Source organism: Podospora bellae-mahoneyi, chromosome 3 (genome assembly GCF_035222275.1).
Source record: "Podospora bellae-mahoneyi strain CBS 112042 chromosome 3, whole genome shotgun sequence".
In the NCBI taxonomy this organism is placed as follows: Eukaryota; Fungi; Ascomycota; class Sordariomycetes; order Sordariales; family Podosporaceae; genus Podospora; species Podospora bellae-mahoneyi.
Genome location: NC_085882.1, coordinates 296,714 through 311,925, shown reverse-complemented (window position 1 = coordinate 311,925; position 15,212 = coordinate 296,714). Strand labels below are relative to the sequence as shown.

The 15,212-nt window shown below is 51.9% G+C and overlaps 3 protein-coding genes across 3 annotated transcripts; 1 reads left to right on the top strand and 2 right to left on the bottom strand.

Annotated features, from left to right (window-relative positions):
- Positions 1–3,313: 3,313 nt before the first annotated feature.
- QC761_300940 (uncharacterized protein) lies at positions 3,314–5,675 on the bottom strand (the record flags this gene model as incomplete). The annotated part of the gene is made up of 2 exons (XM_062877251.1): positions 3,314–4,898; positions 4,959–5,675. 2 exons carry the CDS (start codon positions 5,673–5,675, stop codon positions 3,834–3,836), a joined length of 1,782 nt encoding a protein of 593 aa, XP_062732985.1. The 3' UTR covers positions 3,314–3,833.
- Positions 5,676–6,351: 676 nt separating this feature from the next.
- QC761_300930 (uncharacterized protein) lies at positions 6,352–8,312 on the bottom strand (the record flags this gene model as incomplete). The annotated part of the gene is made up of 2 exons (XM_062877250.1): positions 7,112–8,312; positions 6,352–7,055 (listed from the first exon to the last, which is right to left on the bottom strand). Exons 1-2 carry the CDS (start codon positions 8,253–8,255, stop codon positions 6,352–6,354), a joined length of 1,848 nt encoding a protein of 615 aa, XP_062732984.1. The 5' UTR covers positions 8,256–8,312.
- A 2,500-nt stretch (positions 8,313–10,812) lies between these two features.
- Positions 10,813–12,377, top strand: QC761_300925 (uncharacterized protein). The gene is made up of 2 exons (XM_062877249.1): positions 10,813–11,532; positions 11,602–12,377. The coding sequence occupies exons 1-2, from the start codon at positions 11,119–11,121 to the stop codon at positions 12,250–12,252; spliced, it is 1,065 nt and encodes a 354-aa protein (XP_062732983.1). The 5' UTR covers positions 10,813–11,118; the 3' UTR covers positions 12,253–12,377.
- Positions 12,378–15,212: the final 2,835 nt, after the last annotated feature.

Here is a 15,212-nt window from a genome sequence, read left to right as displayed (position 1 = left end):
TGAACCCCCAAACTCCCCCACAAAAATATTTGTTTCGATGATGATTTATGGCTATTAACCGAACTGGCCGGGACTGATGTTGAGGTCTAATGCTACTCGAACACCCTTAGATATGCGGCCGGAAAGGTTCCCTTATGTACCATAGCATACCTACCAGTCCCAGGTCTGAGTCTTGCCCAGATGGCACAACCCCACCTGTAATGGAGGTAAGTAGAGTCAATCCCAAGGGGAGGTTCAACTAAAAATACATTTGTTTCAATTCTGGGCTCAAAGGCTTATGGCCACCACACACTCCTGGAGTACATGATAAACACGGAAGAACACATAGCTATGTTCGCATCAAGTTAAATAAGTAGGGAAATGAGCTTCTCGCAAGTAACAAATAGGTCACTGACACCAGATTTTCGTCAACGCCGATTTTACTCAAATATATTATCTACCATACTTCGTAAGCCCACGGAACAAACTCTTGGGCCGGTACCCTTGGTTAGGATCACAGCCTTGCGGCAAGTTTTGTTGATTCAGGTCTGTATATCTTGATTCAATGGAACAATTCTGAAGAGAATTACTTGCTGACTCCTTTTCATAGCGGAAAGTTCGAAAGACCTTTGACATAGTGGTACATTCAGCCTGTGCTGGTCACAGTCATACCGTCGGTTAAAATATTAGCAACGCTGTCAAGAATACCTATTGTGGTATTTATACGATGTATACGTCATTGACACCATGTCGGCCCGCCAAGGAAGCCAGTCTCCTGCCCCGAAACACATTCGGGATATCCTGAGCCGCGCCAACCCCATACTCACCGATGAATGGGACGGCAAAAGCACGAAAAACACCGTGTCAAAGACAGGCAGCTACGACAACGTCGACATCAGATCGGTCACCAAGTGGACTGACTTTACCTTCGACGCAATCGACCTTGCCTATGGTGACATTCTCAACACCGACATCAGAAGTATTGCGGAGCATACAGCTTACAAAACACCGCATGAGCCCTCCAATACGCCGACAGTCATCCTCCAGGAAAACGACATTGATACTCTCGGGATCGCCTGGTCCTGTAGTATTGTCCGAGGCCCACTGAAGGCAGCGGCACAGACTCTTCGCCCGCGATTCACCACCGGACAAGGCTCTAGACCCAGCTCCTCACAAGGCTCCCGACCAGGGTCTTCACAGAGTTCCCAGCAAAGTGGCCCACAGCCGCCAAATATCACTCTTGCCCCGAAGAAAGTCTCCTGGGTGAAGAAGAAGACGAATAAGAAGGACAAAGGCAGCGTGATCATGAGCCCGGATTGGGTGGTCATGGATCGTGTACTGTGCAAGCTTTATGACTATGATGCGCAGAAGACCGAAAAGTCAATCGTATATGCCCTGGGAGACAGCAAGATGGAGCAAAAGTGGCGACATACTGCAGGTACGCCGAAACTCGTTACGCCTACATTATTACGCAGAAGGAGCTGGTAGCCCTTCGCGTGAGCCGTCTACCATCAACAGCTGTTACTAACAGCAATGGTGATTTGATCACGGTTTACCACGCCGCTGTCGAGTATAGGGGTATCCCATGGTCTGTTATGGGTACCCATGGCCTGACTGTCAATCTCGCTATTTGGGCGCTGGGCTGTATGGGTTTGAACGATGGGCACCGCGAAATTGTGGCTCACAAGACGCAGGCCAGGCTTACAGAATGGATTCAATACCAGGACCCGGTAAAGAAGACGGCCTATTACCAGAATGTCATTTCAAAGCGGATCATAGCCGCAGAAGACTGGGATCATGCCAAGAACTCCAAATTCGTCACCCTCATTGAAAGTACCACCGGGCAGTCTTTGACCGGCCAAATGGCAAAACTCAACCTCGGTTCGTCATCTCAACCGACAGGAAGTAACTCGAGGCCCTCGAGCCGTGACGGAGCGTCAAAATCCCCGAACGTCCAGCAATATAAGGATTGTGTGATTAAAGGAAGGAAGTATCCCGTCCAGTTTGACAACAAGCTGAAGAAGTATACTGTGAACTTGGGTGGCACGGTTGGTACCAAGGTAGTTGAACAGGAGGAAAACCCTGTTTCCTATTATTTCACAATCAGCTCAACCAGGAAGGAGCCAGTTACATTTGTCCCCTTGAAGAAGAAGGCAGAATACCGTGGTAGGTAGTGAAGGTAAGTCGTTGGAGATGTGGATAGACCGAGTGGGTATTTCCTTTGTTTCAAATACTTAGAGACGGATAGTTAGATATGTTTGTAGTAATTGCGATAATAGATTATGTAGGTTGCCTTTCCGGAACTTTTTAGATGTTTTCCAAACGGTGTCGATCCCGTGATACCCACTTCTATCATGGTAGTTTCAATGGGCTTTCGGGATGATGTCTAGTCAGGCATCCCAAGAAAGTAGAAGGTGCTAAGCAAAGTGAGAGGGCGCTCAGAGATGATACGAATGTGTTTAAGAAGTATGAAAGGAGTTGTTGTAAGGGAATGAAATGGCACTAGAAGACAGTAAAAAATGCTTAAAGGTGGCTAAAGGAATGAGCAAGGAACAAGATGCTATTGAATGATAGTAGAAGTGCTAGAAGATATTGAACAATCTTCAGAACATTAATCACCCAAAAAAGAAACTGAGATGCATTATAAATCGCGAGTCGGCCTTCAGGTGTGAGTGGATATGTAGCACCAACAGCTCTGCCCAAGCTTTGTCGGCCAGATGTCAGCTTTAGCCTTCGCGGATACAACAGCTTAGAATGTGGGCTGAGCGAGACATTAACTCCGACCCGCTAGCGCCCGCGTGCGCTGCGGGTCAGGATAACGGAGTTAAGCTGTGATGCTGCGGCTTCGACGGCTTCCTGTGGAGTCAGCAATCAGGGGTTGGAACGCAGGACACTATGCTTAACAGTTGACCACCGGATTAGCCGCTAAAATGTTAACGGCTGTGCAGGACCATCAATCTGACTTTTCATAATAGCTTCAAGTCGCCGTGGGTACCTTGTGATCACAAAGGCAACAACATAACGTTGGCAACGGTAGAATGATTCCATACATGTCCATGTTGATCAGGCCAGTGCTGCCAGCTACCCTCTGCAAGAGAAACCTGGGAATTGAACGGCTACCCAGACATCAAGGGGCGAACCCAAAAACGGCGCCTTACTCACCTTACTCAGGGCCTCGCTCAGGCTCTTGCTCCCACTGCTCAGGATATCTCCACTTCTGCTCAGGTTAAAGCGGCGATTGCTCAGGTCCCAGAACGGAAATGAAAATCGTCCATATCCAGATTCCGATATTGTTCAGGCCGTAACACAGAATAGCACATAATGAAGACTATTGGCGACAAAACATGATATATTTGGTAATCGCATCAACCCCTAATCCAAAACCACATATCTCGAGTCTCTGATGGACTACGGAGTAGGGGTGAGCAGTTGTACAATACTGACCTACCTCGGAAGATAAAACATGGGCATGATCAATTATAATATACAGTTCGGCTCACGGTATGAACCCGATTTGCCAAAACAACCGTGGCAGGAAAGACATGTCATAACAGAACCAATAGCAAGTCAAATTCGCGTCAAAGACAGAGAACGCTCATGTCAGGAGCGCCCCATTCTTCGCTTAACGTGATGCCCATAGCTATTGTAGCTGACCCGCTTGAAGCCCACAGTACCAAAACGCCAACTCCGAGCCGACCCTAATGCAGCCCTGCCTTGCAATGGCTTGAAGCCATCCCTACCCATGAGTGAAACGTATATTGAAAAAAGACAACCGTGATCCCTCGGAGAGCAAGTCTGCCGAGTGCTCAACTCGTTCGGGTGCAGTACCCCGCTGACAAAGAAAATCAACAGCCTTAAGCCACAACAGGTTGAGCGCCGTCCCGGCGCGCCTTGCGTACAGGGAGCTCTATTTCGCCATCCGAGTCCGAATCTGCAGCCGCAGCCGCAGCCTCCAGCATTTGGTCAATGTCGGCATCAGCCAAAACGGGCCGTGGCGGTTTGGATGACAACGTGAGACCTGCAGAGACAGGTAGGTGCTTCAGCCGAGAAGGCGCGCCGTCACCGGGCCCTCCGTTGATTCGCCTTCTGGCATTCCCCCGGGGCGTCCCTTGTGGCTCGTCAACTTCCGTCTCGGTGATGGGCTTCTCGAATTCTACACGTTTGTGGACCTGGGATTGCGACCGAGCGTGATGGTGGTGCATCGGCCTTGAGCTTGGTAATGTTCTCCTGCCCGAAGGCAGTGCTGTGCGTGATGGTCCAGAGTGACCAATTGAGAGCGGCTGCGATGATGAGGGGAACGCATGTTTGAGATTGGCCGAGTTTCCAGGACTGCTCATGAACAGCAGGGATTCTATGGCATCCTTTTCCGCGTTGTTCTGGTGCGGCGAGAACCCCATGGCATCGACTAGCGATGGTCGATGCTGTGCGGCGTTGGCGTATCCCGGTAACTGGCCGGGGCTCAGAAGATCCGGATATGATGAGCCGTGGTATGAGACTGAGAGGAGGGATGGTGTAAGTCTCGGGTTGGAGTGTCTCCGCGGGTGGACGGAATGCAGGGATGGTTGGATGGACACGGGAGGGGCCAGACCTGAGGCAGTATTTTTGACGGGGGATGTCGAGCTTCCACGAGAAGGCATCAATGGGGGCTCTCGCCCGTAGGGATCTCCATGTCGTCCTGGTAGTTGCTGTGCAAAGGCCGTGGCAGGGGTTGTGTTGTTGCTAGCACGCTGTGACCCACCAGACAGTTGTGGGCTTGCTGATGACCCGTTTCTGAGGTGTATTGTCGAGTTACTTGAGGTGGGGGACGCAGCCTTGGAGGCCAAGGCAAGATCCTCAACCTCGTCGATGGAGTGTGTTTGCCAGCCACGGTTCACCTTAACCATGGCATAGGACAAGCGCGCCTTGAGTTCGGCGGATACCTGTATGGCGGGTTAGCATGCCTGTTGAGATAGGGGAGACTTGTGCCGGATTCAATGCACCTCTCCAACACGGCTTCCCGTCGTGGAAGCGATACTGACGGCACTGGGGTTCCGAGAGTGGCCACCCATATGTGTCTGGCCTGGCGACATAAGGACCTGACCGTCGCGTAATGCCTCCTTGACGGCACCATCGGCCATCCTCTTCCGAGACGAGGCACCGTTGACGTATGGGTCCATCGCGGTCTCGGGTATTCTCTCTTGGGCGGCGGCGATCTGGGACAATTGGAGGAGTTGTGACGATCCTTGACTTGACTGGTGGGCGCTGGCGGTGCCAGGGCTCGCTCCCCTGCCGTTCACAGGTGGGGTAAAGACGCGGTCGGTGATGTTTGTGGAACTGCTCTCTTGCGAGTCGCTGCGCTGGAGGGTAGGCTGGCGATAGTCGTCGACGGCGAGCGGGTGTGTCGGGGAGGTTGAGCGAGGGTAAAATGGTGCTGCCTGGTGCTGCTGCTGAGACGTGTGGGCAGCAGGGCCGACGGCCATGGTTGCTGGTCGGTCGCGTGCGATTGGGGTCTGGTTCGGTGTCGCGTCTGGGGCGTCTTGCGGGTGGCCTGCAGCGGTCGGTGGTATTAGGGGGAGGGTGTCATGGTGAGGCTGCATTTTGCGGTTGAGGTTGTCGACACCTCGGTTGGGTGCCGAAAGCGGGAATGTCTTGGAATCTTTGTCTCCGACACGTCCTCCGTCGACCCGAGGCGGATTCGACGCCGAGTCCTCTTCCATGTCGCAAAGAGTTCTGGCGGTTTGGCGGCGGCGGCAGTAGGGTCCCAGCAGGAAGAAGCAAATTCACACAGGCTGGGCAACGGCGGAGAGGGCAGGGAACGGCAGTGGACAGCCAGTGAGGTGAGGGGAGGGGGGTGTGGGTGGACAGAAGGATAGGTTGGATTGCGAGATTTGTCCCAGTGGTTTAGTGGTTACGCGGTTCGCGCGACGCCCACCGCGGCCCAGAGTTCGTTAGCGGGAGGGCCCGCGCACAGACTCACATGGCATTGGACCACCCACCCACCTCAAGCTCCACAGAGAGCGAGCCCTCCACTTTATGCTGTTCCCCCACAGAAGCAAAGTCACTAAAAATGAGGTTGCCCTCGACCATTCGAGATGATGTTGAAGGACATGAAATCCAGTTAGGGGTGGTCTGTCTGATTCATTCAGATTCAGTTCGTCAACGGAGTACTCTTCTGCTCACGCTGCAGTCATTGCCCTGTCAGGGCTGTGGCAGCTCCAGTGACATGAAATGTGGGGCTAGTTTGTGCGGTGCAAAACGTCAAAAATGGCGCGGGCCCAAGGGAAAAACACTGACCAACCGCTTGAGCCAGAAAAAAAGCGAGCGTGGACGCGAAGTCACGTGGTCAGGGAATTGGTTGGCAGCCCACGACTGTTCGATTATTATCCAAGGTAATCAAGACTTGTCCAGACCTCGCGCCTCCCACGAATCGATCCCCAGCTCCTTGTCCAGTTTTCCCAGCCATTCCGACGCTGACTCTGTCACCACACAGGCCCGCTCAAAGTTGGCCCCCTCCTTATCGAAAGGCCCGGCTATCTTGTACTCTGGAATCCGGACATTGTTCTTGACCCATTCATAGCCAACAACCTCCTTTATGCTGCCATCTGCTTGCGTCTGCGACACAACAGTCTTTTGGCGCGTAAAGTCCTTCAGCGGCACTGGGTCATAACCCACACCTTCGGCGCTGAGCCGGTCCATCCTGTACCTTACTGTTGGGTGAATCTCTTCATTGGTCCTCCCCTTCTGACTTTCTTTATATTCGCCTGGAGTACGGTACTTGGAACCCGTCGCCTTCTTGATCCAGCCGCCCTCGAACGTGTCGACGATTGGGCCGGTCGCCCACCCCATGAGCGCCTCAGCTGCAAGATTTCGAGCCCAGGTCAAGCCGCTGTCAATGCCATTCTTGGCATTATCTCTCGCCTTGAGAGCGTTGATCTTCTTTATCAGCCAGTGGTCCTGCTTCTTGCTCGTGATGAGGTCGTCGATAATTGGCTGTATGACCATGAATCGGTCTGTCAACATTTCAAAGGCGTTGTTGTCAAAATGGAGGTGTGGCGTTAGCTGCTCAACCATCCACATCAACGTAATCATGGCAATCTCTGGAAGCCGGTCAGCATCGTTCCAAATGGTTCCGTGCGGGAAGTGACAAGCCTACGCTCAAAGTCTCCCCTTCTCTGTTCCAGCGCCTCCTTGCTCCCGCCTCCCATGTTCACATGAACACCGGGGAACCAAACTTGCAAAAGCTTAGGCTCGGCGTCCCGCTTGCCCAACTCCTCAAACATTTCAGCAGCGACAAGGTTCTCCCAAGCTTCGGTCAGCTGGTCCTCGGTTGCCCCGTCTGTGTCTCGGAGCTCTTCCCATGCCTGTCTCAGATCCGCCACGTTGCTTCCCGCAGCAGGGCGAACAGGAGGGGCTGGAAGATGCCAAACAGCAGCGTCGAATGGCTTTCTGTGCTCGTCCAGCGCAAGAGCCTGATAGGCGTGCTTGATGTAGGGGCTCAGCGTCACGTTATGGAAGCCAAACTTCTCTACCGTAACTGCCCAGCTCAACAGCCACGCGAGGCCACCCATGATGTAACCTTCAAATTCAGGGATGCCGAGACAACCCACCGTGTCGAAAACAGCGACAGCTTCGACCCATCTCGTCGCCTCCGGAGGAGCTCCATGCGGTTTCTTCTCCCAGGCTGAAGGTGCCTGCTTCCACCCCTTGGGGCTTCCCTTCTGGTTCGGGTCAAACAGCCGCTTTCCCTCCACCCATTCACGCCAGGCCTTGCTCTGGCGAAAGAGAATGTTGTCGCTGTGGGCCTGGTAGACATTGTACAGCTCGGCAAAGTCTTGCATATCTCTGGGCTGGATCACGCCAATATCAGTGACCAGTCCAGCAACGGCCCGAGCCGTGTAAGCACCGCGCGAGAATCCCAGACAAAAGATTTGGTCGCCCAGAGTGTAGTTGTTGACGATGAAGTTGTACGCTTCGATGACGTTGCCGACAAAGCCTGAACCCGTGTTGCCCTGTCGAGCAGACTCCAGAACACCTACGGCAGTTCCAATGCCGGCGTCGTAGTAGACGACCTGCTGCCACTCCTTTGCTGGGTCGTCCCCATCTCTGCCCACCTTGCTCAGATACCGCGCGATGCGTGTGATGTTGGAAGGAATGTTGACTGTGTTGGTGACTGATGACTGCCAAGTGCCATCGCAGCAGATGATGATTCTCTTGGCGGCAGGCTTGAGGGTGGCATCTTTAAACCCGCTCTGCCGAAAGTCACTGCCAGAGGGGAAGAAGGGCATAAAACCACCCATTGTGGCAGTTTTGCGAGCGCTGATAGTGAAGCACTGGATAGGTAAAGAAGATGATAGGCAAACTGGAAGCCAGCTAATCAATGCACAACAATTCTCCAAGGGGCTCCAACTATTTATCTCTTACGATATTGCACAAGAATTCTGTCAGCTTGCCTCCACAAGCGCTGGATTTCCAGATAGGGATGGGCGCATGGTTCTATCTAGAAGCTAGCCTTCTTGATGCAGTGTTTTGTGGCAACCCACCAATGCCAGAGCGAGGTGAGACCGGTTTAGTGGGTCGATATTACTTTCAGCTCCAGCTCAGCACCTGTCTTATCGATCTAGATCATTATGGCCCCAGCTGAATGCAAACCCGGGTGGCAGAAATTGCAGTACTTCGGGTGTTTTGGTCCGGAAGAAAAAGAACATAAGTATTTTCCATTGCTTTTTGTTTCGACACCAGAGGCAATGCCATTGAGGCCCCCGTTGGGTGCTACACCCTGGAAGATGATCAAAGCCAAGCATGTGAAGGCATTGGACGAATTGGAAAGGGTTAATGTGGTGAGTGGAATGGGAAGGGAGATACCTTGATATTGTACCTAGGTAAGTATATGATGTTTTTCTCTCTCAGTCACTGTCTCCGATCAAGTCAATCACCTCCACGATTCTTCTTTTCTCGCCCGCCACAGACACAGCAACCCGACGTACGTTCAGTGGCCTGGAAGCGGCTGCTGGAGGGAGTACTTCTACGACATCGCTGTCCTCAGACTCATCTCATCGCTCTTCTCTTGTGTCTCGCTGCCTTCTTCTTCAGTGTCCCCATCCTCCTGCCAGTCCGGCAAGAGCTCATTTACGCAGCCCCGCTAGCAAATCACAAGAGCCTATCATCGAGCAACAGTGAGTGTTCACCCAGATAGATATAGAAAAGGGTTTCTATAGAGCCTTATCTGCATCAAAAGGTAGATCCTCGCCCCACACCTCACCGTCCAGATCCAAAACTGACAATATTCTACGTTCTGACCGTTCAATATCCCTGAACTCGTGCCACTCCGGGGGTGGCCGCGGTGCACGGTAACCGTACCGACTTTTGGAGCCCACCTCGGCTTCGTAGTCAAAACTGCAGTCTCTATGCTCTTCCTTCTCCAGTAGAGCGAAAAAGAGAAGATATCACCCCTTCAGTGCTTCAAGCTGAACAGAGGCTACCGTATAGTCGTGGTCCAGCTCGTATAGCAGATAAGACCAGCAGGGGGCAGACTTGGGCCAAACTTCAAGGACCTGATGAAGGGCCACCTCGTGGCACTCCAAATTGGGTGCAGAGGTTAGAGAGAGAACACCTATTGGTGATAGGCTGGGTGCAGAGATTGAACGTGAGGACCCAGCGCGTACCCTTCTCCGAGCCCGAATTGTTCTGCGTCCAGTTGGATGGTGTGGCGGACATCTTTGTCGACAAGGGTGGTGCTCCCCTTCCCTTAGAGGGCGGCTCGACCGCAGGATAAAAGCTTCTTGAAGTCTTCTCTCTTGAGCGGTTGCTGGATAACGCTCTCGATTTTTGGCTTTGTTGAGTGCCTTTAGATCGGCCTTGTATGGCGTGCATCTTGAGGCCATGACCAAAGGGAAACAGAGCGGAGGGATAGCGAGAGATGTTGTCGGAGAGAAAGTGAGACGCGTGGGAAAAAAAAAAGAGAGAAAAAAGAAAGAAAAAAGAAGGAAAAAAAGGAGAACCGGGACGCGCCCAATCCCGACGTTTTAGTCGGGAACTTCACAGTGCAAACGGATTCATGGATTTCTATATCGGAAAGCTCTGAAGTTGTATGGGAGTTGGGGGTCCATGGAAAAGCCAGGCGATTGGAGGAACAACCGCCTACTTCGGGAGGGCCTCACAAAGCATCTGTTAAGTTTTTATTTTATTTTCATTTTCAACTTTTGGCAGTGTTTGGCAAGACACGTCCTCGGTGATATTACTTCGAAGTTCAAAGGTCTTAAAAAATCACAGGTCTGTTCTGTTCCACAACGTAGTAATCAAGGTGGATCACGGCAGAATGCGTTTTCAACACCACCTTGGCATTCAGGGGCACCCACCCCAGTCTAGAACCTCGACCAAAAGTACAAACCTGTTGTTACGCAAGTTTGATCTTCAGCAGGCTCCCGAGTTGCAAGAGATGCATAGCTTGGCACAGCAGACTTTGATTTGCCGTTGTGGTTGCCTGCAGTGGACATTTGTTCAAGTGCTTATGTTGTGGAGAAAGAATGTTTAACTTGTCAGCTTACTTACTCTGGGATCTGACTCGGCTCCAGATCTCTGCATATCACTCGTGAGTCGTGACAAATACTCTAGAAATATAAGCTCTTTAGGTACATTTATCCCCACCATATGCACCACTCGACTAGGCTTCTCTGCAGCGGCATTGTCAGCAACATGCCTGCAATTTAGAATTCCTTGCCGGCTCCCGAAAAACAGGTGCAAGCACATGGTTAGGTGAGGCAGAATGGCGGGGATTGGTGTTGTGACACCAGACCAATTCAATCCAAAGTCCCCTAGACTCAAGGCAGATGGTAAGGTAGACAACCCAGATTCTCCACGGAGGGCCTCACTTCGTCTGAGACCTTGATGATGATGACAATAGCACTACTGTCTCGACGAGTACCTAGCATATCCACCTTTAGCTCTTGTACAATATTGACCGAGGTCGAATCAAGACTGCAAGAAGATGAGGTCAATGCCGATGAAAGTATATAAGGGCAATCCTGTCCTCCTCAATTAGAGTTTCCTTCATTACCATCAGTCTCATCATCCATCGCCCACCACCTTCATCTTGCCCCTCACTTTCTTCTGCAAACTCACCTAGCGACTTTCTCACCACAATCCATTCCCACCATCACCAAAATGTCCAAAGTTATTGGCGTCATCTCCGGCCTGCTCGGCATCCTCCAATTTTCCATGGACAACTTCCCCAAAAAGCAGTCCAACTCGTGCGTTGTGCGTGTCTCGACCGGTCTCGCATCCTCAGGTGGTCTTGAAAACCCCGAGGGTGGTGTGTACAAGGTTCACGTCTTCAACCAGAACCAGGAGCGCATTGGGTGGAGCAACGGAAAGTTCATCTCCAACGGTGGCTTTGTCGACATCAAGGTCGACCAGGGCTCAAACCGCCAGCAAGCTGCCTTTGCCACTATTGAGGCCACGGCCGATGGTATCTGCATCCCTTATATGTCTGCCACCTGGGTAGACGAGCAAAAGTATGGCTGGGTGGGCGATATCGGTTCGTACTGCGGGCAAAAGTGGTATTACAGCAACTACTGGGTACGTCCTCTTGTCTTTCTCCATCTCTCAGTGACCAATCATTTTCTGACAATGCTTTCGACTGAACAGGTTGCTAATACCCAACCTCGCTGCACTTGGGTTGACAGGGACCACTCTCATGGCGTCAAAGCCGGCATGATCATGGTCCACTGGCCCAGCTTCCACACCAACGATAACTGGGTATCGGGCGACCTCCAACCCCGCTCCAAGTGCGGCTACCCCGGTTTCCGTGCCTACAAGAACTGGGGCGATGCTGAGGTCACCGAGTGGTGGAAGCGTGACGACACCAACACCACCACCACCCCCGCTGAGATTACCAATGACGATGGAGTCTTCGACCCTGACAACTTTGACGGCAGCAAGTGGGTTGAGACCGACTACACCTCGGGCGACTCCAGCTCCGTTGTCATTGCCGGTCGCCAGATCATCAAGAAGCGCACCGTCCGCAAGCTCGACCCTCGTCTCGTCATCTCCAACTCGCCCTTCCACAAGGCCTCGGAGCTTTGCGAGAGTGAGACGTCTTTCGGCCCCGACTTTGTGTCTCTTGTTGAGGGCATGTACTGCAACATGGAGACTTCTGAGCTGCTGCCTCTTTGCACCGAGGGGCTTCAGAGGGGATGCTTCCATCTCGAGCAGAAGACCTACGTCAAACGGGATGGTGTTGTCAGCGAGGGACAGAAGGAATATGAGCACATCCTTGACTGGACGACTTCCAACTGAGAGAATTGTGAAGGCAAGGAAGGTACTTTGGTGGTCGTTATTGGGGTGACATGAATCGATTCGGAAGGGGGAAGAAGTCGTGCAATGCAGTGTTTTGTTTGATGGGTTGAAAATATAGCTGCGGACTTAAGAATGCAAATAGAAGGGTTTGAGTTGTAAGGGATGGTTCATTTTATTTCTGATGGTTCGTGCGCACTGTCCCTTGTTGATCTTGCTGTTGTGAGTTTTCCAATCCCTGCTGCGACCAGACCTCGACCACGACTCGAGCGAACTGGGCTTCCATCTTTCAAAAACAACACACTCGCAACCATGTCTGGACCAGAAAGAAAAATACCGTTCGTGAGGGGGGATACAACCGTCATCGCCCCATAAACCTGCCCCTTGTCCAGGTTTTACTTACGGCGCCGAGTACATAACATGGCCGAACAACAGCGATAGCTACCACGACATCTTTAGAAATAACGGCGTCGCATTTCTTAACGAAACTGCCTTAGAGAAGCTACTTTTCACTCGCTGTCCGAGTTCCATCAGGAGCACTAGACCAAAGATAACCAAAAATTGCTATCGACTCAACTGGAGTTTTACGGAATCAAATTCAAGGAATGTGATCTTCTTGCCAATCTCAAGAAGACCTCGGAAGACGCAGTAAAGGCCGGTAAAGTGAGTAGTCGCCTCTCTCACCCGAGTTCGGTAGCGGGCAACTAGAAAAAACTCGCAGTGCAAAGATCTGGACCTGACCATGTCCTGTGTGCGAGACCGACTGCGTGCCGACTATGACGCCGCGTTTGAGCTTCTGTATGATGGACTGTTCGCCAAACTCAATGGTAATATGGTCATGGAAGCGATCACCACCCGCGACGATTTGTAAAGAAATACTTCTTGGACAGCCATGAAAAGCGCCAGATCCTACCAAGACCAAGGAAGCGCTTGTCTTCTGACTATGGTACACTGACATCAAAAGCGAGCTCACCTAGGCTATCAGGACAATTCCAGGGCTTATACTGCATCCGACCAAACATGTCGCCTTTTTGGGCTGGGAGGGCACCATCGATGACGGCAGCATCATTCCCCGAATGGAAAACAAGAAGCCCGTCAGTCCACTCGTGCTCGACCGATGGGACCTCGAGAAAAGGTTTCCTGAAAGCACGGTGTCGAAGTATCCAGGGCTGATAACGAAGCAATTTGATAAGCGGGTTGTTGTCATTGGTTGCGACAATGACCGTGACCAGATCGACTTTGAGATTAAGCTACTCAAAGAGGCGGCTCAAAGGGAGAAGGAACTTGAGGCGGCCAAGAGGCGACAGGAACAAGCTGAGCAGGAGGCAGCCAAACAAGTGGCGTGGAACCGCCGGATCGCACAGTATCACCGGCTGCTGTCTGCTTTTCGCCAACATGAACAGGAGGCCTCCCGAGCCATGCTGGGTTTGTCAAACCTGCCAGGAAAATATGTTGTGAAAGCTACAAGCAAGGGAGTAAGCCGACTACGACGCAGCCGCCGAAAGCGGAGAAGAGATGATGATCAGCATTTTTCCAACGCCGTCGAGCATGCATGGAGTGAAGGCATCGTTTCATTTTGGAGGTGATTGAAGGGACAATGCTGCTCGGGATGTCAAGGCGGGATGTCAAGGCGGGAGGAGCAGCCGAAGCACAGCGAGTACAGCGACCCAGGTGACTCCGATGAGGAGAACGATGGCCTGGGCCCCAGCTACTTCCACGGTGGTGGCAGGCGTCTTGACGATGATGGCTCGGCAATCGGTCTGTCAACCTCAAGAATTGGGGCACCGATCTTTCCAGCAGCAGCAAGGTTAAAATCGAGGACGAGGCCAAAGAAAACAAGCCCGCCAGTCTTTTCGCCAATGGCGGGACAGAAGAGAGAGGTGGGAAACATCTCTGATACCTGGGGCGTTCAAGCTGCCAGGGCTAAGAGGCAGCAGATGATGGCCCACATGTCGTCTACCATTGAAACTACGCCCTTGGTCAAATAAAGCTAAACTCTCCCAACGGGCACGCGTTCTTTCCGCGACACATACCCCCGATGTCTCGGCACCCCAACCGCGTTTACTTCCAATTTGTCTGCAGCGACATGGGCGGGTATCCAAACGTGGTTGATAAGAACAGCCATATTGGTTACTTCGACTTGACAGGGACGGAAGTTGGCTGAAAGCAACGGGCGTGTTCCATCTACCCAGATTGGTACGGCAAGGAGCGCAGACAATTTCCATTTGGAAGATCTCCAACGTACCGACTAAAAGGAATCTTTGGAGTGATATGAGTTTGATGGAAGGCGCTGGGAGCCAGGATGGTTTTGGCTAGAGATGCGTTGTTCTCTTGTTTGTTCAGGAGACATGTTGGCTGGGTTGTGATTATGTACCACAAAGTCCATGACCAAATTTTTAGATCAAGCTTTGGACCAGGGGCAGGCGCAAGTTTATACTGCTTACTCTATCTAGGTACTTTAATACCTACCTGTGTTCTGTTCTTGTATAAGATGTACAGCTGCTTTGTTTATTGGTGTCAATGGCTCAGCTGGTGCACAGTTTTTGGAGACTCAAAATGACAGCCGGCTATTTGTGGTAACCACTGCGTGCCAAGCCTTTGGTATCTTGAAGCCTACCTCAGCTGGCTTCGCTTTTCTAGTGTCATCTGTAAACCCGGCCCATTCCCCTCTTGATGTTCAAAGAGTCCTCATTGTCCTCAACACAACACATACTTCTTACTTTCACCCTTGACAACTCCCCTTCACAGTATCGTGTAGTTGGCAAAGAATCACGGCAAACAAGATGGGATGGAACAAACTGCCAGTTGAAATCGCGGCAATCGTCTTTCTCCAGCTAGAACCCGCAGACCTGATCTCGATTATGTCGTCCTGCCGCGCCATCTTGATTCTTTACCAGGCATCTGAGGCACAGATCAAACACCGCATCAAAGCCCAGCTGGGCGACACTTACTTGGATCTGGTC